This window comes from Carcharhinus amblyrhynchos, chromosome 18 (assembly GCF_965287045.1).
Source record: "Carcharhinus amblyrhynchos chromosome 18, sCarAmb.v2.hapA, whole genome shotgun sequence".
Taxonomy (NCBI): domain Eukaryota; kingdom Metazoa; phylum Chordata; class Chondrichthyes; order Carcharhiniformes; family Carcharhinidae; genus Carcharhinus; species Carcharhinus amblyrhynchos.
In genome coordinates, this window is record NC_137341.1 from 7,976,322 (window position 1) to 8,000,593 (window position 24,272).

The 24,272-nt window shown below is 45.5% G+C and overlaps 1 protein-coding gene across 1 annotated transcript; it reads left to right on the forward strand.

The window, feature by feature from the left end:
* The first annotated feature begins 8,040 nt into the window (after window positions 1-8,040).
* LOC145354639 (QRFP-like peptide receptor) lies at window positions 8,041-9,745 on the forward strand. Its single transcript, XM_080206070.1, has one exon. The coding sequence runs from the start codon at window positions 8,046-8,048 to the stop codon at window positions 9,384-9,386; it is 1,341 nt and encodes a 446-aa protein (XP_080062196.1). The 5' UTR covers window positions 8,041-8,045; the 3' UTR covers window positions 9,387-9,745.
* Window positions 9,746-24,272: the final 14,527 nt, after the last annotated feature.

The following is a 24,272-nucleotide window of genomic DNA, read 5'->3' on the forward strand; positions in this document are numbered from 1 at the left end:
TCTGGATTAGTAGTCTAGTGATAATACCACTAGGCCATCGCCTTCCCTAATTGCAACTCTCATACTCTGAGCTGCACTCCCTGTAGTTATAGCTCCCTATTGAGAGGACAATATCAGTGAGTTTACCTTTTGTGTTTGGTATTTCCTCGCAGGGAAACAAATGAGTGTAGCAATACAAGCCTTTTTATTCCAGGGTGTAGAGCCAACATTAAGATACAATCTTTCATCAAAATGACTACAAGTTCTTCCCTAGTGTTATGGGTTGACCCAAAGCCCGAGGCTTGTTTTCTGATCTTTTCCGTAGCTCCATTCCAGCTTAAACACAACAGGAGCTATTTGTTCATTAGAACAAATTTACTCAAACAATATATGGAATGCTTGACATGAGATATAAATAACTTGATACTGAAAGATGCAGGCTTCTATTTTATAATATTTGCATAGCTGTGTCTGTAACACTACATTCTGCACACCTTTCCTTCTCTGTGAACAGTATGCTTTCTCTGTATAGCGTGCAAAAAACAATACTTGTCACTGTATACTAATATATGTGACGATAATAAGTCAAATCAAATCAATACAGCTCCCCTAACATGGGACAAGATTTGGCAATGATATAGATAGATAGTTTACTGTATCCCCAAAACCTTACTATGATAACTCCAGGAGTCAACCATAGAAGAACAGCAGCTTTATTGTACAAAATAGAGCAAAGCAAAAACCACCCAAGCCTGCAGTGAACACCAGGTCTTAACCAGGACAATGGAATAATGGACCCACTCAGGGGCTTGCTTTATACAGGTTCAGTATGTGAGCTCCACCTGGTTAATTATCAATCCCATAGAGTCATGGAGTTTTACAGCATGGAAACAGGCCCTTTGGCCCAACTTTTCCATGCGCCTAGTTTTTAACCACTAAGCTAATCCCAATTGCCTGCATTTGTCCATATCGCTCTATACTCATCTTACCCATGTAACTGTCTAAATGTTTCTGAAAGACAAAATTGTACCCCAGGGAGCTTGTATTCAGTGTGTCCCACGGGGGGGGGGACAATCAGTAATTCCCCATACAAGTCCTTTTTCTTGCTGTTTCTACCAAACAGTTCTCAAATATTTTGACCATTTTGTTAATTCTTTTGTCTTCCTGTTTCAAAAGTGTCTGGACTTTTAAAGAAAAGATATCTCACTGTGTAATTCTAAAGGGTTACTTTTCTCTTTGTCTCTCCTTCATTTTCCATCAGTTTGACCTTGTTGTCCGTTGCTGATGACTGCAGCAGCCAGACTGTCCGTCCATTGCTCAATCCCCTGTTATTTGCTTTTCATACAGGTCGCCATTAGTTGTGCTCCGAGCCTCACGGCTGATCAACTCCAGCCACAGTATATGAGTTGGGAATGAATGGATCACATCAGCGTCCCTCTGGCTCCAGCACGCTCAGACACACAGAAAGAACTGTCATCTCAAACCATACCATTAACTCAGAGTTTTCATTCCATGCAGCATTAAAAAAAAAACTGAGAAAAAAAATCAATTAAAAATAAATGCACTCATCTCCCTCTGACGTTATTTGTCTTTTGCAGTCACGTTCTTGTGGAATACAATATCTTAGTGCAACAAAAGCAAAAGAATGGGAATCTGAAATGAAAAAAAAAAGGAGGTGCTGGAAAAACTCAGCGAGCAGGTTTTTTAACAGCCTCGCTCGCCCCGAAACCATAAAACCCCACCCGAGGTTGACAGACTTTCCCTCGTCTGTCCTACGCCAGTGCTGATTCCCGTGGTGGACGGGACAGTAAACTCCTGGCCAGCAAGTCTGGCAACATATGGGGAGGCAGAACATTTTTCTCTCTCTACAGACCTGCTGAGTTTTTCCAGCGCTTTTAAGTTTTAGGTGCTGACAGGGTGGATATGGAGAGGATGTTTCATAGAATCCCTACAGTGCAGAAGGAGGCCATTCAGCCCATCGAACCTACACTGGCAACAATCCCACCCAGGCCCTATCCCCACAACCCAATGCATTTCCCCTGCTAACCCCCATGACATGACGGGGTAATTTAGCACGGCCAATCAACATTACCCACACATCTTTGGAGGAAACAATAGCACCCGGAGGAAACCCACGTAGACATGGGGAGAACATGCAAACTCCACACTGACAGTCACCCGAGACTGGAATCGAACCCAGGTCCCAGGCGCTGTGAGGCAGCGGTGCTAACCATTGTGCCACCTTCCTCTTGTGGGAGAATCTAGAGCTAGAGGGTTTAAAAATAAGGGGTCAGACATTTGGAACAAGAGCTGGGGAGATGATGTGCAGGTTAGGTGGGTTGGTGGTGCTAAATTGCCCTTCCGTGTCCCAAAAGATGTGTGAGTTTGGGGAATTAGTGGGGTAAATGTGTGGGGTTACAGCGATAGGGTGGTGGGCTGGGACAAAATGCTCTGTCGGAGAGCCAGTGAAGATTCGATGGGCTGAATGGCCTCCTCCTAGTAGGGATTCTATTCTCTGATTTCCTGGCAGTTTTTCTCTCTGAGGGTTGTGACTCTTTAGAACTTTATTCCTCAAAAGGCAGGGGAAGCAGTGTTTTTGAATATTTTGAATGCGGCAGCAGATAGATTATTGATTAACGAGGGGAGTGAAAGGTTATCAGAGGTAGGCAGGGACATGGAGTTGAGGGTACAGTTGGATCAGCCATGGTCTTATTGAATAGCAGGGCAGGCTCGAGTGGTCTACTCCCGCTGCTAATTTGTATGCTTATAATTGCATGTTAAGGTGCAGTTTGGCTGTTAGCATTTTGCCGAGACAGTGAATCGTGCAGACTACAATGCATTTCTCTGCTGTGCAGAATTTCTCAATGAGAACATTTCTAAACCACAGTCTAAAGCAATAGTTGAGTTATCCAGCCGCCCACCTCCAACATACAAAACAAATAGAGCGGATGTTGGAATCCGAAACGAGAACAGGAAATGCTGGAAAATCTCAGCAGGTCTGACAGCATCTGTGGAGCGAGAAACAGAGCTGACGTTTCGAGTCTGGATCCGGATATACGCTCCAAATTTCCTTCCTCAATGGCTGTGATTTTGAATTGAATGCCCTGTGTATTCAATTGGTGCTCTGGGACGGTCAAATTCTGCCTGGCTCCAGAGACTCGGACTTCGGAATAAACTGAACATTCTGTCAGGCAGCTGCTTGGCACACTCCCCTGGACAGCTGCCCACCGTCATCTCAGGAGTGGCAGTCTATTCCTTTGGCCATATCTTTCCAGCTGAGATGGGGAGCAGAATCACAACAGTAACTTTTTAAACCTTTATCCTGATATCACCAATGGTTCTCAGGATCATGTTTAAGGAACCATTTTTTTTAAACAAATCATTCATAGAAAAGCCAACAAGACTTTTTTTTCCATAGTAACAGGGCTCAAATCTCTAAGAGCTAACAGAGAGCTCTTATCACCGTATCTAATGCAAATGAGCAAATAAGTATACTTTTTTTTGATTAGTGTCACATGTCGGCTTACATTTACATTGCAATGAATCATAGAATCATAGAAATCTACAGTGCAAAGAGAGGCCCTTCGGCCCATCGAGTCTGCACCGAACACAATCCCACCCAGGCCCTACCCCCATATCCCTACATATTATACCCACTAATCCCTCTAACCTACACATCCCTAGACACTAAGGGGCAATTTAGCATGGCCAATCAACCTAACCCGCACATCTTTGGACTGTGGGAGGAGACCAGAGTACCCAGAGGAAACCCACACAGACACGAGGAGAATGTGCAAACTCCACACAGACAGTTACCCGAGCCGGGAATCGAACCCAGGACCCCTGGAGCTATCAAGCAGCAGTGCTAACCACTGTACTACCATGTAAAGTTACAGTGTAAATCCTGAGTTGCCACACTCCAGCACCTGTTCGGGTACACTGAGGGAGAAGTTAGGTGCATGGCCAATGCACCTAACCAGCACGTCTTTCTGACTGTGGGACGAAATCGGAGCACCAGGAGGAAACCCACGTGGATATGGGGAGAACTTGTAGACTCCACACAGACAGTGACTCAAGCCAAGAATCAAACCTGGGTCCCTGGTGCTGTGAGGCAGCAGTGCGAAACATTGGGGTACATGGGGTGGTGAAGTAACATTGGATAACAGAAAATTATTGTGGATGCTGGAATCTGAAACCAAAAGAGAAAATGCTGGAAAATCTCAGCAGGTCTGGCAGCAGCTGTAATGAGGAAAAGAGCTGACATTTCGAGTCCAGAAGACCCTTTGTCAAAGCTGGAACGGTTAAATCTGTGCACTACGACAAAGGAACAAACGTCAGCTCTTTTCCCTCTTTACAGATGCTGCCAGACATGCTGAGACTTTCTAGCGTTTTCTCTTCTGATGAAGTAACATGTTCAACTATCAAGTGGAAAACAGCAGCAGTTAGATCAACTCTTTTCCATTCTAGCCAATTTTCATTTGCCTTTATATTACTGCCACGTTTCTACCTGATGCTAATAATGATTCACTGTGTGGTCATTGAGCAGGTGGTCTCTCAGGTTTGTATTGCAGTGGTTTCTCACTGAACAGTTTACCTGGGATATCAAAGCAACCACAGACTGCCATGAAAATATATTTCTTATCATCCACAGACTGTGCACATCATGTCCCCTGTGTCACACTTTGTCATGCATTAAAATAACTTGAAACCTGATGGGCTTGGTTCCTGATCTGTGAGGGGCAGTCCAAAGTATTTATTGATCAGTTACTGTCAAGTGGATTCCAACAGGCTGTGTCAGAAACAGCCTTAATGAGACAGGCTAAGTTAGCACCTCAGTCACACAGCCTGTCTACCCAGGTACAATGTATTGGTCACTGTTAATCTATGGGATTGTCACCCAACAGTGTGCCCTTCTACCATGGCGACATTCAGGGTTGGGTAACCCTGGAGGTGGAGCGTGCAGTGCCTACTGGCACCGGTGAGGCCTTCTGTGCCTGCTGGGCACCACAGGGACTGGGGTGCCATATCGACACCTTTAATCACATTTTAATTTTGAATCATAGAATCCCTACAGTGCAGAGGGAGTTCATTCGGCCCAGCAAGTCTGAACCAACTCTCTGATAGAACAGCTTACCCAGGACCCCCACCATACCCCCCTAATCCTTTTAAAGTTTATTTATCAGTGTCACAAATAGGCTTACATTAACACTGCAATGAAGTTACTATGCAAACACTCTAGCCGCCACGCTCCGGTGCCTGTTCTGGTACACTGAGGGAGAATGGAGCATGGTCAATGCACCTAACCAGCACATCATTTGGATTGTGGGAGGAAACCAGAGCACCCGGAGGAAACCCACGCAGACGGGGAGAATGTGCAGACTCCGCACAGACAAGCTGAGAATCAAATCCGGGTGCTATGAGGCAGCAGTAAAAACCACTGTGCCACTCTATACTTACTGACCTCACTAATCCCCTTAACCTATATACCTTAGGACACTAAGAGCCAAGTTAGCATGACCAGTCAACCTCACCCGTACATCTTGGAGTGTGGGAGGAAACAAGAGCACCTGGAGGAAACCCACGCAGACACGGGGAGAACGTGCAGACTCGGCACAGACAGTGAGCCGAGGCTGGAATTGAATTTGATGTTTTAGGTCACATTTGTGATTTGCTTTTGTTGAAGGTGATATTATCCCTTGAAGGGGCTGCTCTTTCACCTTGGTTTGATTTGGTTGACACAATAGAAAGTGCTGCAAATAGGCAGCGAGTCAGGCAGCCTCTGTGGACAGGGTAATGAGTTTCACCAGCAGCTGCTCTTCTCACTTCAGATTTCCAGCGGCCAGTTGCATTTCGCTTTTATTAGAAATACATTTATTTTTGAAAAAAGCACTCCTCCACCTTGTGAAGTCATTTTCGCATTCAGAAAGCACATGTCATTGTCCTCAGAAAGCTCCCAAAGAGATTTACAATCAATGACACACTTTGGAATTGTTACTGAGTCAGAAACTAATCTCCAACGCAGCAAGTTCCCACAAGCAACAATGCAATCCATTACCACGGGATCTATTCTGGTCATGTTGCCACAGGGGTAGATATTGGTCAGGGCAAGTTACTTCTCAGCCCTTCTCTAAATGCTGTTTCCTCTCTTGTCTCTGATGGCGCAGCTTTCAAATAGTCCTGGCGTTCATTGCGAATCATGGGCTCGAGCTCTGGGAGTGGGACTTCAGCTTGTGAAAGTCTGACTCAGACCAGAGCCTAACCCACTGGGACACCGACATTGTCCCTTTGGGGTTAGTGTCTGGAACACACACACACACACACACAGCGGGGACCGTTCAAGCATTCCCCAGGTCTTGGCTGGCGGAGTGTGGGGCGAAGTGAGTGCGGCGGAGAGCAGATGAGTTCAGATGGAGACTGAACAGTTGGCTGGCCAGCTTCCAGCTCCCGGCAGCAAGGAATCTCTTCCGTGGAGCGGAAAGTTTCGAATTTCCCGATTGCTGTTTCAGATTCAGTGATAGTAGAGTGAACTGTGTGAGGCTTTTGGTGAGGATTATTCAGCTGGCCCCGAAAGCCCCGTGACCAACGATTAAAAACTGGGGGAATTACTGTCTCTCTCTCTATCTTTCCCTCTCTCTGTCTGTCTCCCTGCTTCTGTCTGATTCTCTCTGTCTCACTATCTCAGTCTTTTTCTCTGCTTCTCTGTCTCTTTGCTTCTTTCTGGCTCCCTCGCTCTCTCTGTCTCTCTGCCTTTCTCTCTCTCTGCGCCTGTCTGATTCTCTCTGCCTCTCTCTGTGGTTCTCTGTCTCTCTGTCATTCTCTGTCTCTCTTTGTGGTTCCCTGTCTCTCTCTGCCTCAGTTCGTCTCTCTGTGTCTCTGCCTCTGTCGCTCTCTGTTCCTCTGTCTCTCCCTGTCACATTCTGCCCCCGTCTGCTTCTATCTGTCTTTCTGTCTCTCTGCCTCTCTGTTTCTCTGTCTCTCTCTGAATCTTTCTGTGTCACTTTCTCTGCCTGTGCGTGTGTGTGTCTTTTTTGTGCCTCTGTCGCTGTCACGTTCTGCCTCTGTCTCTCTTTTTCTCTGTCTCTCTCTCTGTATGGTTTTCTCTCTCCCTCTGTGTGGGTCACTCTCTGCCTCTGTCTCTATCTGTCTCTTTCGCTACCTCTTTCGATGTTTCTCTGTCGCTCTTTGACACTCTTTTTCTCTGTCTCTCTCAGTCTCTCTTTGTCGTGCCTCTGCCTGTCTCTCTGTCTATTTGTCTGTCTGTCTGTCTCTCTGCCTCTGTCTGCACTCGTGACTCGAGGCTGAACCCACGACCCTGCTTTGTTGGAAGTAAGAATACATTATGATCAAGATTTGAGACCTCCTCTGCTGCCGAGATGAGGGATGGATGCTGGAAGGGAGAGCGCGGACGAAGATGGGATTGAGAGAGGGCAGACTGCGACTGAGCGGAACACAGGCAAAGGGCAACGCAAACAAGCGATCAGAAGTAAACTCGAGCGGGAAGGAAGAGGGATTAACATCAGAAGTTGGAAGGAACTGCATTCGGAAAATCAAGAGAGATGAAGGCAGAAAAAGAGAAATGAGAAACTTGTGGTGAAAAGGTTAAAAGAGAAATGACGAAAACAAGGGCTACAGACAGTCTGATGATGATTGGGTGCCAGTAGATAATTAGAGATGTCCACAGCGTTTGGGAGAATAACTGAACGGAGAAGAGAGAAGCAAGAGAGAAATAATCTATCCTGATCTCTGTCAAGAAGCAGTGTTAAAGAGGGAGGCACCACTTTGTGTTCAAACACTGAGGGTGTAGGACTCAGAGGGCTCCCACTGGGGTGACTCCAAAGGTGGGAAATGCTTGGCCACCCGCGGAGTGTTGGAGTTGATCCTGGGGAGTTGGAGGCTGAGTCGCTGTTCTTTCAGCACTAGCTCAGTTCAGCACTGAGGGCAGCTCGCAGCGAGCCACGTCCCGGAGAGCCGGCAAAGGTTTTATTATTGGCAGATATCTCAAACCCCCTCCCTGTGATTATAGCAATGCTGCGGATTAATGTGCGAGTGGGACTTGTCTGGGCAACATGCTGAAGGAGATGAATTCTTCCCTGGGTCTCCCCCGCTCCAACTTCCCCCTGGCTGAACGTTGGACGAGAGGCAATTTTTCCCTCCCCCTCCCGGGCGCCTCCCTGCATGAAGACCTGGCAAACCTGGACAATATCCTGCTGACCATCCGAGAACCTTCCACTATCGCCCTGACGGTCATGTACAGCTTGTCTTTCGTGGTTGGCTTCGTCGGCAACGTTATGTCGATCAAAGTGCTGACCAGCAAAAGGAGCAACCGCATGCCTGGGGTGAGTGCCACTCGCAGTTTGTTAATCAACCTTGCTGTCTGTGATCTGATGGTGGTCTGTGTGTGCATGCCCACCACCCTGGGTTACCAGATCTACAAAGCTTGGATTTATGGTGACTTCATGTGCAGAGCGGCACCTTTCACCCAGGCAGTGTCTGTCTCTGCCAGTGTCCTCAGCATCACTGTTATCAGTGTAAACAGGTACTATAATGTCCACAACCCCTTAAATGCCAGATCCTTCTTTACCTGGAGAAAACTCTTTTGGACTATTTTCGTGGTGTGGTTGTTGTCATCTGGCATCTGCCTGCCCCTGATCTTCATGAATAAATTGGAAGTGATCGACCCTACGTTTGGGGTTCCCTTCTGCAGTGAAGTTTGGTCACAAGTCAGGCTGAAACAGGCCTACAACTTCCTCCTCTTCTGCGCTCTCTATGGTCTGCCTGTGCTATTCAACCTGGTGATTTGCTTTCTCACTTGGCGGAGACTTTGGAGCACGTCCAGTCATTTCAAGGAGTGCGACTCCAGGAGTCAATCCCTCCCAGCTTCCAGGCTGAAAATCCGGAAAAAGATTGCCAAAATGGTGGTGGCTTTGGTGATTCTGTTTGCCTTTTCGTGGTTACCCGTCTACGTGGTGGACATCTGGCTAGACTTCAACACTGAGGATGTTTCAAGGGATGATGACACATCTTCAGAGTGGATCATGCACTTTAGACCATTCGCCCAGTGGCTCGGTCTTACTAATTCTTCCCTCAATCCAATTTGCTATTGCTTCGTTGGAGACCTGTACAGGTCAGCCAAGGAAATGAAGAACAAATATCGAAGAACCCTTGTCTCTCTCTTTAACTATTCTGTGTCTGAAGGCTCCACAAGGTCGACCCTACCCAAACTCCTTTCCTACAAGGAATCTTGTCAGAAACCCACAAAAGAATTCAATTTCACGGAGTCAAAAGAGGAGAAGTTGAAGGACTATTGTTCGCCTCCTGGGATTTCTGAAACATCATTGAGTACTTGCCATCCCGTTCCCAAATCTACGGTTGGAGCTGATGAGGCGGACACGAAGAACAAGAAATAGACCACATAGAACTTGTAGAAATCTATTTCTATTGAGTTAACACTATGTCACTGATTAATTCACCACTATCATTCCCAATTTGAAAATAGCCCTGAAACCAAACTGGGTGAGGATAAATGGCTTTGTTAGTAGTCTCTAGGTAACCAATATAGAGTTCTGTAAAGCCAAAGATTGTGACATGTGTAAATCTACCATTCATATCTTGGGCAACCCAAAATCTTCCATAATGAATAGTGTTAATTCCTTACCTGTGCATATCATTTTGTGTACATTTTCTTGCATAAATACTTGAAGGTGTCCAGTTCTACTCTCAAGTGACGTGTTTGTATAGAAAATGATGTAAGCATGCTATTCGACCATGGGAAACACCACATTCAAGCCCAATATTGTTTTTGGCTGACGTATACACTTGCCAGCTTGGGACACTGCACAGACACCAGGACGCAAATGCTTCCTGATTGTTTGTCCTATCTCTTATGCACTGGTGTCAATTGTCGCACCCTAGTAACTGTACCAGCTGTGATAAAACAAGACAGTACAGAACTGAACCCAGCACTGTGTGGCCTTTTTCACTTGGAATTATATCTTTAGTAAGGACACTTTGTACTGAGACCACAATAACATAGCAAGTAGAATCAATACTAACATGCAGTTGAAGTGAGAGATTGTGACCACCCTGTTGATACATAGCTATTTTATCGAGATCAACATTGTTCTCATGTATAATATTTTAATTTTGTTGAAAACAGTGAATGTTTTATGATACTTTGCTTACCTGCTGTGCCTGATGTACTACTGGTCTGTCAGCTTTCATTCGGAGTAGCGTTAGTCATTTCAGTTGCTCTCAAATTACTAAATGTCCGCTAAGAAGTGGCCGTTTTCATTTTATAATATTTAGCCTATTTAATTTGTCCTCTCCCCTTTCCTGAAGATTAATGGTGGGGTTTGAATCAATGGGTGCCAGGCACAATTTAGTACCTTGTTCAGGCGACTCACCTTCATGTGTAAACACTGAGTGGTGTTGACCTGGGGATGAGTGGGGTTCATAGCTAATCCAAGTCCTGATTTCCTTCAATGTTCACGGAATCAGCACTGGATAGAAGAGTGTGGATGAACCTTTCCATCTCTAATCTTGAAGCACCGCAGTATGCTATGCCCCTACTGTCACAGTGATTCTAGCTAATGCAATCCTAACTGCAAATTTGGCACAGTGGCACAGTGGTTAGCACTGCTGCCTCACAGCACCAGGGATTCCCGGCTTGGGTCAATGTCTATGTGGAGTTTGCACATTCTCCCCAGGTCTGCATGGGTTTCCTCTGGGTGCCCTGGTTTCCTCCCACAGCCCAAAGACATGCTGTGACTGTGCTAAATTCTCCGAACAGGTGCCAGAATATGGAGACGAGGGGATTTTCACAGTAACTTCATTGCAGCATTAATGTAAGCCTGCTTGTGACTAATAAATAAATAAACTTTATAAAATTCTGCTGGGGTCTGTATAATCTCAATGAATGGTGCCTCTATAATGGGCCATTAGTGAAAACGTCTTCAAAGCGAACAAAGATAGGGGTAAGGTTTCATCCTCAACTCCTTGGTAATAATCTGGCAGAACATATTTTCTGCCTCTTGTAAAACATTTTGATCTGTTCTCTCGGGCAGATTTTACACTGGATAGTCAATTCAATCTGCAAAATTTCTATGCATGGGTGAAGATGAAAATTTTACCCCCTAATTGTAGTCTGGTCAGGTAATTCTACGTGCTTCACTCCCTTTTCCATAAAACTGGATAAGTGAATTATGTCACACTTCAGCTGAGATAAGCCTGGCAGCTACAAGTAAAATTAAGCTCCTACAACGACAGATGTAATATTTGTGGCAATAGCAGAGACTTAAGACATATTCTAAGCACGCACACACACACAGTGAGAAGGGAGGTGCACAAAATAATGAGGAGATGCAGCAGGTAGTCTTGTAGAAAGACTGAGAAATAGAGTCATACAGTGCAGAAGAGCCTTTTGGCCCATTGAGTACAAACTGACAATAACTACCACTCAAGTCACGCTAATCTAATTTTCCAGCTCTTGTCCCATATCCTTGAATGTTATGTTTCAGGTGCTCATCTAAATACTGTGCGGATGAAATACTTAATGATCTGGGGTAACAGGTGCAAAGAAGCATGTAAAACAAAATTTCAGAGCCATTTGAATGAAAGAAAGAGAAAAAGGGAAACAAAATAGTTAAATTTTAGTTTATTTATTCGTGTCACAAGTAGACTTACATTAACACTGTAATGAAGTTACTGTGAAAATCTCCAAGTCGCCACACTCCGGCACCTGTTCAGGTACACTGAGGGAGAATTTAGCATGGCCAATGCACCTAACCAATGTATCTTTCGGACTGTACAAACTGGAGTACCTGGAGGAAGCCCGCGCAAATTTAGGGAGAACATACAGACTACGCACAGGCAGTGACCCAAGTCAGAAATTGAGCCTGGATCCTGGGCGCTGTGAAGCAGTAAAGCTAACCTACTGTGCCATTGTGATAGAGAGAAACACACTTAACAGATCGTGAAAATTGTACAAACGGAGGATAGAGAGAGATGGTACAAAGGCATGCAACAGATGTACAGAGATAGACTTTTTCTGCCCATAAGAAACCAGTTTGGAAATGTCAGTCACTGAAGGAACTCACTGTATTTGTTATCCTTATCCTTACAGAGCAGCATGGTGGCACAGTGGTTAGCAATGCTGTCTCACAGCGCCTGGACCTGGGTTCAATTCCTAGCTTGGGTCAAGGTCAGTGTGCAGTTTGCACATTCTTCCTGTGTCTGCGTGGGTTTCCTCCGGGTGCTCCAATTTCCTCCCACAGTCTGAAAGACATGCTGGTTAGATGGATTGGCCAGGCTAAATTTACCCGAACAGGTGCCGGAGTGTGGCGACTAGGGGATTTTCACAGTAACTTTATTGCAGTGTTAATAGAAGCCGATTTGCGACACTAATAACTAAACTCGAAATAAACTACTCTTCTTTTGAAAAGAAAATATGAGATGGAGTCCCAACCATTACCAAACCACCCTGTTATTTTTGTTGGTCCAATGTCTCTGTCTTGTTCAGACAGGCTGGACAAGAGCTCAAGGAACCTGATTTTGATACACATTTACTATTCCTACGGAAATTGAAGAATAATTGATTGATTGACAGCATTCTTTGTGTGTTGTTCTGCTGCCACAGTGCCCAGACAAAGCTGTATGGCTGCAACGGCGACACAAAGTTCCCACCAAACAATTAAAAATGAAGACCGATCCATCAAGGCTATCCACAATTCATGAATAAGCGTAATAAAAAAAAAAGCAATCATGATAATAAATGGCATTTCAGCTCGGTCATAAACTTAATTCATACTGAGCTCCCCTTGAGGGCATTTTTGGCTTATTATTTCACCGTCAACACTCCAATCTTAAAATCATGGGCGTGATGAATTCAGACAGTCCTCAGCCAATCTGTTGTTGGTTTGTTCTTTTGTGTTGAGGGTTGACACAAGATTCCCAGAAACTGAAGCAAAATCACAGCTGTTGTGCCGAATGGCAGCCGCAGTCTCCAGGAGTTGTGACAAGCTAATGCAATGTTTAAAATGACCACAGATTTTACTTCTTTTTTTCGCTTCAGTGTGAGAGACACTCGGTATTTTCACAGCCATCTGGGAAAGGAGATGCTCAAACAAGTTGGCCCCAATTTTCATAGAATCATAGAAACCCTAAAGTGCAGAAGGGGGCCATTCGACCCATCGAGTCTGCACCAGCAACCATCCCATCCAGGCCCGAACCCCGTAAACATATTTACCTTGCATATCTCTCCTATCTACGGAACTCAGGACACTAAGGGGCAATTTAGCACCTAGCCCACAGTTTTTGGACCGTGGTAGGGAACCAGAGCACCCAGAGGATACCCATGTAGACATGGGGAGAATGTGCAGACTCCGCACAGACAGTGACCCAAGCCGGGATTTGAAGCCAAGTCCCTGGAGCTGTGAGGCAGCAGTGCTAACCACTGTGCCATTGTGCCGCCATCAACAACAAAAACAACACCTCTGGAAATTTGGAACATAATTTAATTTGTAGCTTAGCTCTCAACCAGTAAATATTATGCTGTGCAAAGTGTCTCTTTATTGCACAACAGTTATTAAGCGCAGATCCCAGCTCTTAAAATTAATCTCACAACATCAGGTTAAAGTCCAACAGGTTTATTTGAAATCATGAGCTTTCGGAGCACTGCTCCTTCATCAGGTGAGTCACCTAATGAAGGAGCAAGTGACCCTACAGTGAGGCAGGAAGGTGCCTCATTGTACCCATCCCAGTCTAACACCGGCATCTCCAAATTAAAACTAATCAGTTGATTTGAGTTTAATAATGGATACACTCAAATTGGTACCAACATTTTATTTTGTAATCGAATTCTGTTACACAAATAGCGGTGTTTTATTAATTACATTATACAAGTGATTACGTGACATTAACACTAACATATTGTGTGGCTTAACCAACTTGAGACAGTTTCAAGATTCATCGAGCAACTCTATTCTACTCTTGACAACAAGGACACTAAATTAATTTTGCCCACAAAGTTTGTCTGCTATTAGGAAGCCACAGATGTCTCATCACATTTAAAATAGAAAGAAATACATTGTGCTCATTTATTCCTGCTTACATTTAACCGGAGGGAAACAAATACCAATTGTACTTTGCTATCTTTGTTGAGGTCTGAAATAGAGCAAATGAAGACAGACAGAATTAAATGCAGTAACCATCTCCCCCCACTCCCCCCTCCCCCCTGCCGACTCCCCCCCACCCCCCCCCCGCCAATCAAATCCTGGAACAGTTAGCTGATGTTTCTTTCGCTAGAATCTAAATGTAGTTAAACACAAATAAAAAATATTGTATTTTCAACTTATTGACATTATAATTCAGCATTGGAAGATCCAATGAATATTTTTATATCCTTGTGTTCTCTGATATAATTAGCGGCCTGCCCAATGACAAACCTGAAATAGTTAATCATGTCGGTTGTTATGTTTAAAAATGCCATAGTTATTGGCACTAATTTAGTGGCACATTTTGAATTTGCACAGAAGTTGCTTAAGTGAGTTAGCAACATGGTGGCACAGTGGTTAGCACAGCTGCCTCACACTCCAGGGGCCGAGGTTCGATTCCCAGCTTGGGTCACTGTCTGTGCAGAGTCTGCACGTTCTCCCCATGTCTGTGTGGGTTTCCTCTGAGTGCTTCAGATTCCTCCAGAACTCTGGAGGCGGGCAGGTTAGGTTCACTGGCCATGCTAAATTGCATCTTAGTGCCCAAAGATTTGCAGATTAGGTGGATTGGCCATGCTAAATTTCCCCTTAGTGTCCAAAGATGTGTAGGTTTGGTGCATTGACCATGCTTAATTGTCCTTTAGTGTCCCAAGATGTGCAGGTTTGCTGGATTGGCCATGCTTAATTGCCTCTTAGTGTCCAAAGATGTACAGGTTATGTGTACTGGCCATGCTAAATTGCCTCTTAGTGCCTAAAGATTTGCAGGTTAGGTGGATTGGCCATGCTAAATTGCCCCTTAGTGTCCCACTATGTGCATGTTAGGTGGATTACTGGGGTAAATGCATAGGATTACAGGAATAGGACCTGGGTGGGATGCTCTTTCAGAGAGTTGGTACAGATCTGACGGACCAAATGGCCTCCTTCTGCATTGTCAGGATTCTATGATTCCAGCAATTTAGCCCTTAGAAATTCCAAAGAACTATTTCAAAGTAAGTTTATGGAAACCGGAGATGGGGGTGATTTTGATCATGTGTAAACTGGGCTAAAACAAATCGATTGGTAAGATACTGTAGGTGTGGTTAATCTTAGGAAAAAAATGAGGAGAGATTATATAAGTCAAATGAACATGATGAGCAGCACCTTCCCTGTCCCGTAATGTGGGACCAGGAGGAAATTCTGAAATTAGGTCAATCTTCCCAATAGCAGATGCCACCCCACCTGATCCCCTTCCCGTTTCCCCCATGCTGTCCCCCTGAGATCAAAGGATGGCAAGTAATTACAGATGACTTATCAGAGGCAGGCTGGGAAGGAGGCTATTTGTACCTGTTCTTTAACCCTAGCTGGATCAGCAGGGATCAGAGGGCCACCACCGTGGCCACAAGCCCTTGTGTAGAAGGCCTTTCCCTCTACAGGGGTTTCCAGGCAGCTGTGGCAGCGAAACAAACAAAGAACAAAGAACAACCCAGCACGGGGAAAAACATTCATTACAAATTGACTGCTCTCCAGGAAGCACCTTGAGATGGAGGTACTCCTTGTATTCCCCCTCCTACAGTCACAGCACTCACCTCTGCCAGTCTTCCCTGGCTGCATGCCCTGCAATTGGCCCTGAAGACTCAGGAATCTGCCCACTGGGGATGGTGTCTTAATTGGCCACTTCAGGGAGGATCTCACAGGCAGCATTTCACCGTGGGGTCAGGATCTGGAAATGGTCCCACGTCATGATGCTTAAGTGCTTCCACTTTATATGATTTATTTCAATGTGCACTTGACAGTTTTAATGTATAGAGCTGTAACCCATAGAATCCTGACAATGCAGAAGGAGACCATTCAGCCCGCATCGACTCTCTGAAAGAGATCTTACCCAAAGCCCACCACTCCATCCAACCCCCGTAGCCCTACACATTTACCATGGCTAATCCACCTAATTATACATCTTTCGACGCTACAGGGCAATTTACCATGGCCAATCCACAGAACATGCACAATCTTTGGATTGTGGGAGGAAACCGGGCCACCGAAAGGAAACCCAGAATGTACCAACTCCACACAGGCAGTCACCCAAGGCTGGAATTGAGCCCAGGACCCTGAAGCTATGAGACAGCAGTGTTGACCACTGTGCCACCCCACCTGTCACTGAGGTGAAACAGATTTTAATTGGTTATCTATAGGAGATAGATGAACAATTGGGTCTGGGGGGGTGGGTGGGGGGGGTCACATATCCCTGATTTTTTTTAAACTTAGATTAGGGAGAGATGTGGTCACCCACAGCTACCAACTTGAGTAATAACAAAGTAATTACGACAACGATCTTTAGAAAGAATCGCAAATATTTACCAGGGTAAAGCTCCAGAATGGAAACAATAGAGAGTTTGCAACAATGTAAACCTAGTACCAGCATTTGCCAAACAAATCATCTTATAATACATCATCTTACAATGATTATAATATAATCATCTTGCAAATGTGCTGTTTTTCTCAGCCTATTTGCAAATTGTCATTATCAAAGGTAACAAGATTAATGGGTAATAATGCTGCTTTGGATTTATCGTTCAATACTGACATCGGGCTGTATCTGTGACTGCTATATTAACAGTCCAGGTACTGGGTGCATTAAATTTATCTAATCTAGCCATCTATACTTCATCAAGATCTGTCATGTGGAATTACATACAGTTATGAATAAGACTAGCTCATTATTTTCAATCAGGAGGGTTACATTTTGGGTGGCTGTTGTATTTAAAAATACATCAATGTGTGTTGAAATCGCATTAAGTGGTGCTTTTAATCTGGAACAGACGAAGACAGGGGAGATTCACCGGGATGCTGCCCGGGGATGGAACATTTAAATTATGAAGGCATTGGGTAAGCTTGGGGTGTTTTCGTCAGGGCAGGAAATACTGAGAGGCGACCTGATCGAGATGCACAGGGGTTATGAGGGGTGTGGACAAAGTGGATAAGGAACAGCTGTTCCCCTTAGTTAAAGGATCCATCATGAGGTGACATAGGTTCAAATTGAAGGAGGTTCGGGGGGGGGATGTGAGGAAAAGCTCTTTTACCCAGTGAGTGGTGACAGGCTGGAATGCCTGGGAGGGTGGTGCCAAGTGCTCACCCAGGCACCCTGGGTGAGCACTTGGCACAGCATAACATTCAGGGCTACGGGCCAAGTGCTGGCAGTTAGGACTGGAGTTCAGATTTGTCAGTATGGACTCGATGGGCTGAAGGTCCTCTTCTGCACTGAATGAATCTATGATTCAACGGGCAGCATTTTATGACCTCGCTCGCCCCAAAACCATAAAATGCCACCCAAGATCAACAGACCTTTCCATTGTCCACCCCTGGCCTGCTCCGATTCCCGTGGCAGGCGGGCAGGATGGTAAAATTCCACCCTATAACTCCTGATTTCTAACTAAAAATCAAAGACTCATGCAACTCAGGAGGTAATTCAACTCAAAAGTTGTCTGATTATATTTTCTCTTCAGAGACCCAAAATGCTCAACTGTGGTAATTGAGACCACAAAATGTAGGAGCACAAGTTGGCCATTTGGCCTCTCAAGTCCGTTCTGTATTGTAATCCACTGTTCTTATGGGTAAAACTAGTATAACTCACAGACGCCATTGGTGCTGTAAGCTACAATGTCTCTCTATTGAGTGAAAGGACAGGAATAATGTGTATACCACAAGTGCAACTTTGATGATTCTTCTGGAATCTTGTTCATTCAATGTGCGGCACCGTATACATATTATCTCTTTCATTCATTTGTGTTGCCAATGTTGCAGATTTAGGAACCGCTGTTCAAACATTCAACAGTGTTTCTCTTCATGTGTAACACATCCAAACTGATTACATGTAGGGTATGAAATAATAAATAAATTACCAAATGAAGTATAGTTGTGTCCAAGACGAGGGCAAAATTAATGCTTTCCATTACAAACTCATGACTACTTTCTCCCATTCTCTTAAAATGTCGTGCGTGTCTATTTTGATGGACAGTATAACTCCTTGCACAAGAAATTCTGTAATATGTATATATTCACAAATGCTATTATCATTTCTGTAAGACTTTGTTTCATATTAGCTCAGAGTGCTGAGCCACTATCATGACTACCTGGGCGATTTTTTTGGCTTTGAAGATGTGTACAGATGGAACGTGCCCATTTCAAAAAGGTTTATTGCAATGTGCCATTCAATATCTGTAAGTGATGTGGAAATAAACTTCAAATTATTTCTGTGTTACCATGAAATCCAATATTTCATTTAATTCATACAATAGAAATATACAAATATGAATCCAGAAGTGCAATTCGGTAAAAAAATGTAATATTTAGTATGTCCATGTGCCCACTTTTACCTTGGACATATGTAGTATTAAGAACTTGGGGAAAGAATTTCAGGTTATAAAGTGTTGATCATCTCGAATTATTCAATAAATCCATCCAGCAGATACCTGGGCTGTACAAACCATACAGGCCTCAGGGTTAGGCCCTGCTTATAACTGAGCATGCTAATTCACCTCATGCTACAACAGAGATGCCACAGGTACCCAAGATAGAGAGAGGAAAATCAGGCAAGATTGTTATCTAGTGATTCATGTTATCAGTATGTGTGTGCGTGTGCGTGTGTGTGTGTGTGTGTGTGTGTGTTGGCGGGGTGGAGGTGGTATGTGTGTGTGTGGAGGGGATGGTGGGGTATGTGGTGTGCGTGTGTGTGTGTGTGTGTGTGTGTGTGTGTCTGTGGGGGTGTGTCTGTGGGGGTGTGTCTGTGGGGGTGTGTGTATTTGTGAGTGGGTATGTGTGTGTGTGGGGGTGGGTGTTGTGATTGTATGCGTGTGTGTTTGCATGTGGGTGTGTGAGTGTGTGTGTTTGGGATTTAGTGTGTGTGTAGGTTTGTGGATGTGTGTGGGCGTGCGTGTGTGTGAGTATGGGCATGCATGAGTGTGTGTGTGCATGTGAGAGTGTATGTGTGGGTGCGTATGTGTGTGCGGGTGCGTATGTGTGGGTGTGCATGAGAGTGTGCGTGTGGATGTGTGAGTATAGGAGGATGTGTGTGTGTGTGTTTGTGTGGGTGTGTGTGAGTGAGAGTGTGTGAGTGTGGGATTGTGTGTGGGTGTGTGGGTGTGGGTGTGGGTGTGTGTGCGCATGTGTGTGTGTGGGTGTGGGTGTGTGTGTGTCTCCTTAAATTGGTTAGGCTCATTTATCTCATCTCCACTGGAAAATCTGTCAAACTCGCACCCAATCCGAGCTTCCTGAGTGAAATTCCAGGGTGCCTTCAGGTGAGATGGGGAGAGGAGAGTATTAGAAAGAAATTATTTCAATGATGCACTACAGCACAGCGCTTCCAGCACAATGCATTGGCAAACCAGATGGCCGAGACAAGGTAGAGAGTTTGTTCTGAAAATTCACCAAGTGCTCGCTGTCAATATTTTCTGATCAGGCAGCACTGAGGTCCACCTGGGGACCTGCTTAAAGGTCCCAAAAACCATGTCATTCAGTGCCAGATTATCCCCAGCCTGAGGACTGGGCCTAGGCCGAGTGTGGGGCTCTGCATGCAGAATTATGAGGCCCACCCCTGTTTGGAGAATTAGACCATTCTGAACAACGTCAGCACCTTCCTAGCTGTGTACAGTATAATATAGTTAGCAGGAAGCCTTAAGCCAGCAATGCTGAATGGGCTCATTGGAGACCACCATTACCTGAATGTGGAGGCGGGAGGTCCAATTGGACTCCTCCGGAAGGCCGCTGCCCTCGACTGGACTTGTATGCCCAAACCATCAGGAGGTGCATTAACACCAGATTCATCAGCTGCACTCACAAGACAGCCCCGAACATCACCCAAGCACAACGCAACGCCATCCACGCTCTCAAGACAAACTGCAACATTGTCATCAAACCAGCAGACAAAGGAGGGGCCATCGTCATACTGAACAGAACGGATTACTGTAAAGAAGTGTACTGACAACTAAACAATGAGGAACACTACAGACAATTACCCACAGATCCGACCAAAGAACACACTCATCAACTCAACAATCTGATCAAGACCTTTGATCCGGACCTTCAGAGCACCCTCCGTGCTCTCATTCCACGTACTCCCCGCATTGGAGATCTCTACTGCCTCCCAAAGATACACAAGGCAAACACACCTGGCCGTCCCATCGTATCGGCCAATGGACTCTGTGTGAGAACCTCTCCGGCTACGTCGAGGGCATCCTGAAACCCATTGTACAAAGAACCCCCAGCTTTTGTCGCGACACTACGGACTTTCTACTGAAACTCAGCACACACGGAGCAGTTGAACCAGGGACCCTCCTCGTCACAATGGATGTCTCAGCGCTCTACACCAACATCCCCCACAACGATGGCATTGCTGCGACTGCCTCAGTACTCAATGCTGACAACTGCCAGTTTCCAGATGCAATTTTACAACTCATCCGCTTTATCCTGGACCACAACGTCTTCACCTTCAACAACCAGTTTTTCATCCAGACACATGGAACAGCCATGGGGACCAAATTTGCACCTCAATATGCCAACATCTTCCTGCACAGGTTCGAACAAGACTTCTTCACTGCACAGAATCTTCAACCGATGCTGTACACTAGATACATCGATGACATTTTCTTCCTTTGGCCTCATGGTGAACAATCACTGAAACAACTATATGACGATATCAACAAATTCCACCCCACCATCAGACTCACCATGGACTATTCCCCAGAATCAGTTGCATTCTTGGACACACGCATCTCCATTAAGGACGGTCACCTCAGCACCTCACTGTACCGCAAGCCCACAGACAATCTCACAATGCTCCACTTCTCCAGTTTCCACCCTAAACATGTTAAAGAAGCTATTCCCTATGGACAAGCCCTCCGTATACACAGGATTTGCTCAGATGAGGAGGATCGTGACAGACACCTCCAGACCCTGAAAGATGCCCTCGTAAGAACAGGATATGGTGCTCGACTCATAGATCGGCAGTTCCGATGCGCCACAGCGAAAAACCGCACCGATCTCCTCAGAAGGCAAACACAGGACACAGTGGACAGAGTACCCTTCGTCGTCCAGTACTTCCCCGGAGCGGAGAAGCTACGACATCTTCTCCGGAGTCTTCAACATATCATTGATGAAGACGAACATCTCGCCAGGGCTATCCCCACACCCCCACTTCTTGCTTTCAGACAACCACACAACCTCAAACAGACCATTGTTCGCAGCAAACTACCCAGCCTTCAGGAGAACAGTGACCACAATACCACACAACCCTGCCACAGCAACCTCTGCAAGACATGCCGGATCATCGACACGGATACCATCATCACACGTGAGAATACCATCCACCAGGTATATGGTAAATACTCTTGCAACTCGGCCAACATTGTCTACCTCATACGTTGCAAGAAAGGATGTCCCGAAGCATGGTACATTGGGGAGACCATGCAGACGCTACGACAACGGATGAATGAACATCGTTCGACAGTCACCAGGCAAGACTGTTCCCTTCCTGTTGGCGAACACTTCAGTGGTCACGGGCATTCAGCCTCTGACCTTCGGGTAAGCATTCTCCAAGGCGGCCTTCACGACACACGACAGCGCAGAGTCGCTGAACAGAGACTGATAGCCAAGTTCCGCACACGAGGGCGGTCTCAACAGGGATCTTGGGTTCATGTCGCACTATCTGTAACCCCCGTGACTTGCCTGGGTTTGCAAAACCTCACTTACTGTACTGTCTGGAGACAATACACATCTCTTTAAACTGTGATCAGTGCTCCTTCCACTCACATTATCAGCCACTTCAGGTCTTGAACAGCAGGTTAGGTGTAAGGATTCGCATTCTAATCAGTAATCTCTAAACTGTCTGTGCTTTATATGCTCTGTCTGAGGCCAGAACTCTCCATTCACCTGACGAAGAGGCAGTCCCCTCGAAAGCTTGTGAGTATATTATCAAATAAATAGGTTGGACTAAAACCTGGTGTTGTCAGACTTTTTACTGTGTTTACGCCAGTCCAACGCCGGCATACCCACATCGAGGCGGGAGGTGCCAGAGTTGTCCACCCAACTCCACCAGAGTGGCATCTGCTCATGCAGCCCCCTCCCAAATCACCACGACCCTCCCAATTGTTTCACTAATCTCCCAACTGCCCCCTGTATCTCCCAGCACCCTTCCTTTCCTGACAATACCTCAATGTTATAATTCAGCGACTTGAAACAGAAATCCTCTTCAGCAGTGAGATGTGTGAGATGGTTCAGCAGGGGATGGCAGAATGTGTAGGTAAGGGCAGAGGTGAATGCTGAGTGTAGCTCTGGCCAACCAACTCCAGAACATCGAAACATATAAACCAGAAGCAGAGGAGGGCCATTCGGCCCTTCGAGCCTGCTCCTCCACTCATTTTGATCATAGCTCATCATCAAATTCAGTGTCCTATTTCCCCCTTTCCCCGCCTCCCCCATATCCCTTGATCCCTTTAGCCCTTAGAGCTATACTTGAAATCTTTCAAAGTTTTACCTTCAACTACTTTCTACGGTAGTAAGTTACACACATTCACCGCTCTCTGTGTGAAGAAATCTCTCCTCACCTCAGTTCTAAAAGATTTACCCCTTATACTCCACCTATGACCCCTAATTCTGGACTTCCTCACCACCAGGAACATTCTTTCTGAATCTACCCTGTGTCACCCTCTTAGAATTTTATAAGCTTCTATGAGATTCCCCTCTCACTCTTCCAAACTCCTATGAACATAATTCGAACCGATTTAGCCTCTCCTCATATGAGAGACTTGCCAGCCCAGGAATCAGCCTGGTAAAGCTTCGCTGTATTCCCTCTGCAGCAAGGACATCCTTCCTCAGATAAGGAAACCAAAACTACAGCCTGTTACCTGAGCCCTGAGCTCACACTGACGAGTGAGTTAAACCAATTAATAAGCAGTGGACCTGACCATGATGAGCATTCAACAATGCAGCGCACTAAACTTGCTCACAGCTGAAGCTGGGTGAAGTAGTGTTGGTACATTCTGCTCAGCCACATTATGAAACTTGCAGCAGTTGTTTCTGTGAAATGCAACAATCATTTTGGCAGCAACTGCCCAAGAGCATCAGAGAGATAGAGGACAGAGGAAGGGCAGATTCGAGATATGAAACTGTAATCTCTTCGATTCATTTGTTGACCATGAACTAGTTCATTATGATTAAAGCAACAGCAATGTTTCCATCATTTCCCTTTCACTAAGGTGCCCTTGGTGACAAATCACAGCAGTTGTGCCCAGTCTGAAATCATCGAATTCCTACCGTGCGCACAGAGGCCATTCAGCCCATCAACAACAATCGCAATACATTTACCCTGTTAATCCCCCTGACACCATGGGACAATTTAGCATGGTCAATCCATCTAAACCACACACCTTTGAAGTGTGGGAGGAAACTGGAGCACACGGACGAAACCCACGCAAACATGGGGAGAACATGCAAACTCCGCACAGACAGAGACCCAAGCCAGGAATTGAACCCAGGTCCCTGGATCTGTGAGGTAGCAGTACATTCTTTCAGGTTGTACCACAGCTTGGTATGGCTCCTGCTCTGCCCAAGACCACAATAAACTACAAAGGGTCTTAAATCAAGCCCAATCCATCACACAAACCCCTCCCACCCATTGACTCTGTCTACACTTCCCACTGCCTGGGAAAAGCAGCCAGCATGACTACGGACCCCACGCGCCCCAGACATACTTCCTTTCACCTTCTTCCGTCGGGAAAAAGATACAAAAGTCTGAGGTCTGGTATCAACCGACTCAAGAATAGCTTCTTCCCTGCAGCTGTCAGACATTTGAATGGACCTATCTCGCATTAAATTGATCTTTCTCTGCACCCTAGCTATGACTGTAACACCACATTCTGCACTCTTTCCTTTCCTTCCCTATGAACAGTATGCTTTGTCTGTATAGCACGCAAGAAACAATACTTTTCACTGTATACTAATACATGTGACAATAATAAATCAAATCAAAAACCACTGTGCTACTGTGCTGCTGTTAAAGACAACGTGAATTTAGCAGTGGGAGAAAGACCTGTGCAGATTAGGTGGGAACCCCAGTAC

Excerpts from the sequence above, each read along its gene's own strand:
- LOC145354639 (XM_080206070.1), top strand. The coding sequence starts at position 8,046 with ATGCTGAAGGAGATGAATTCTTCCCTGGGTCTCCCCCGCTCCAACTTC.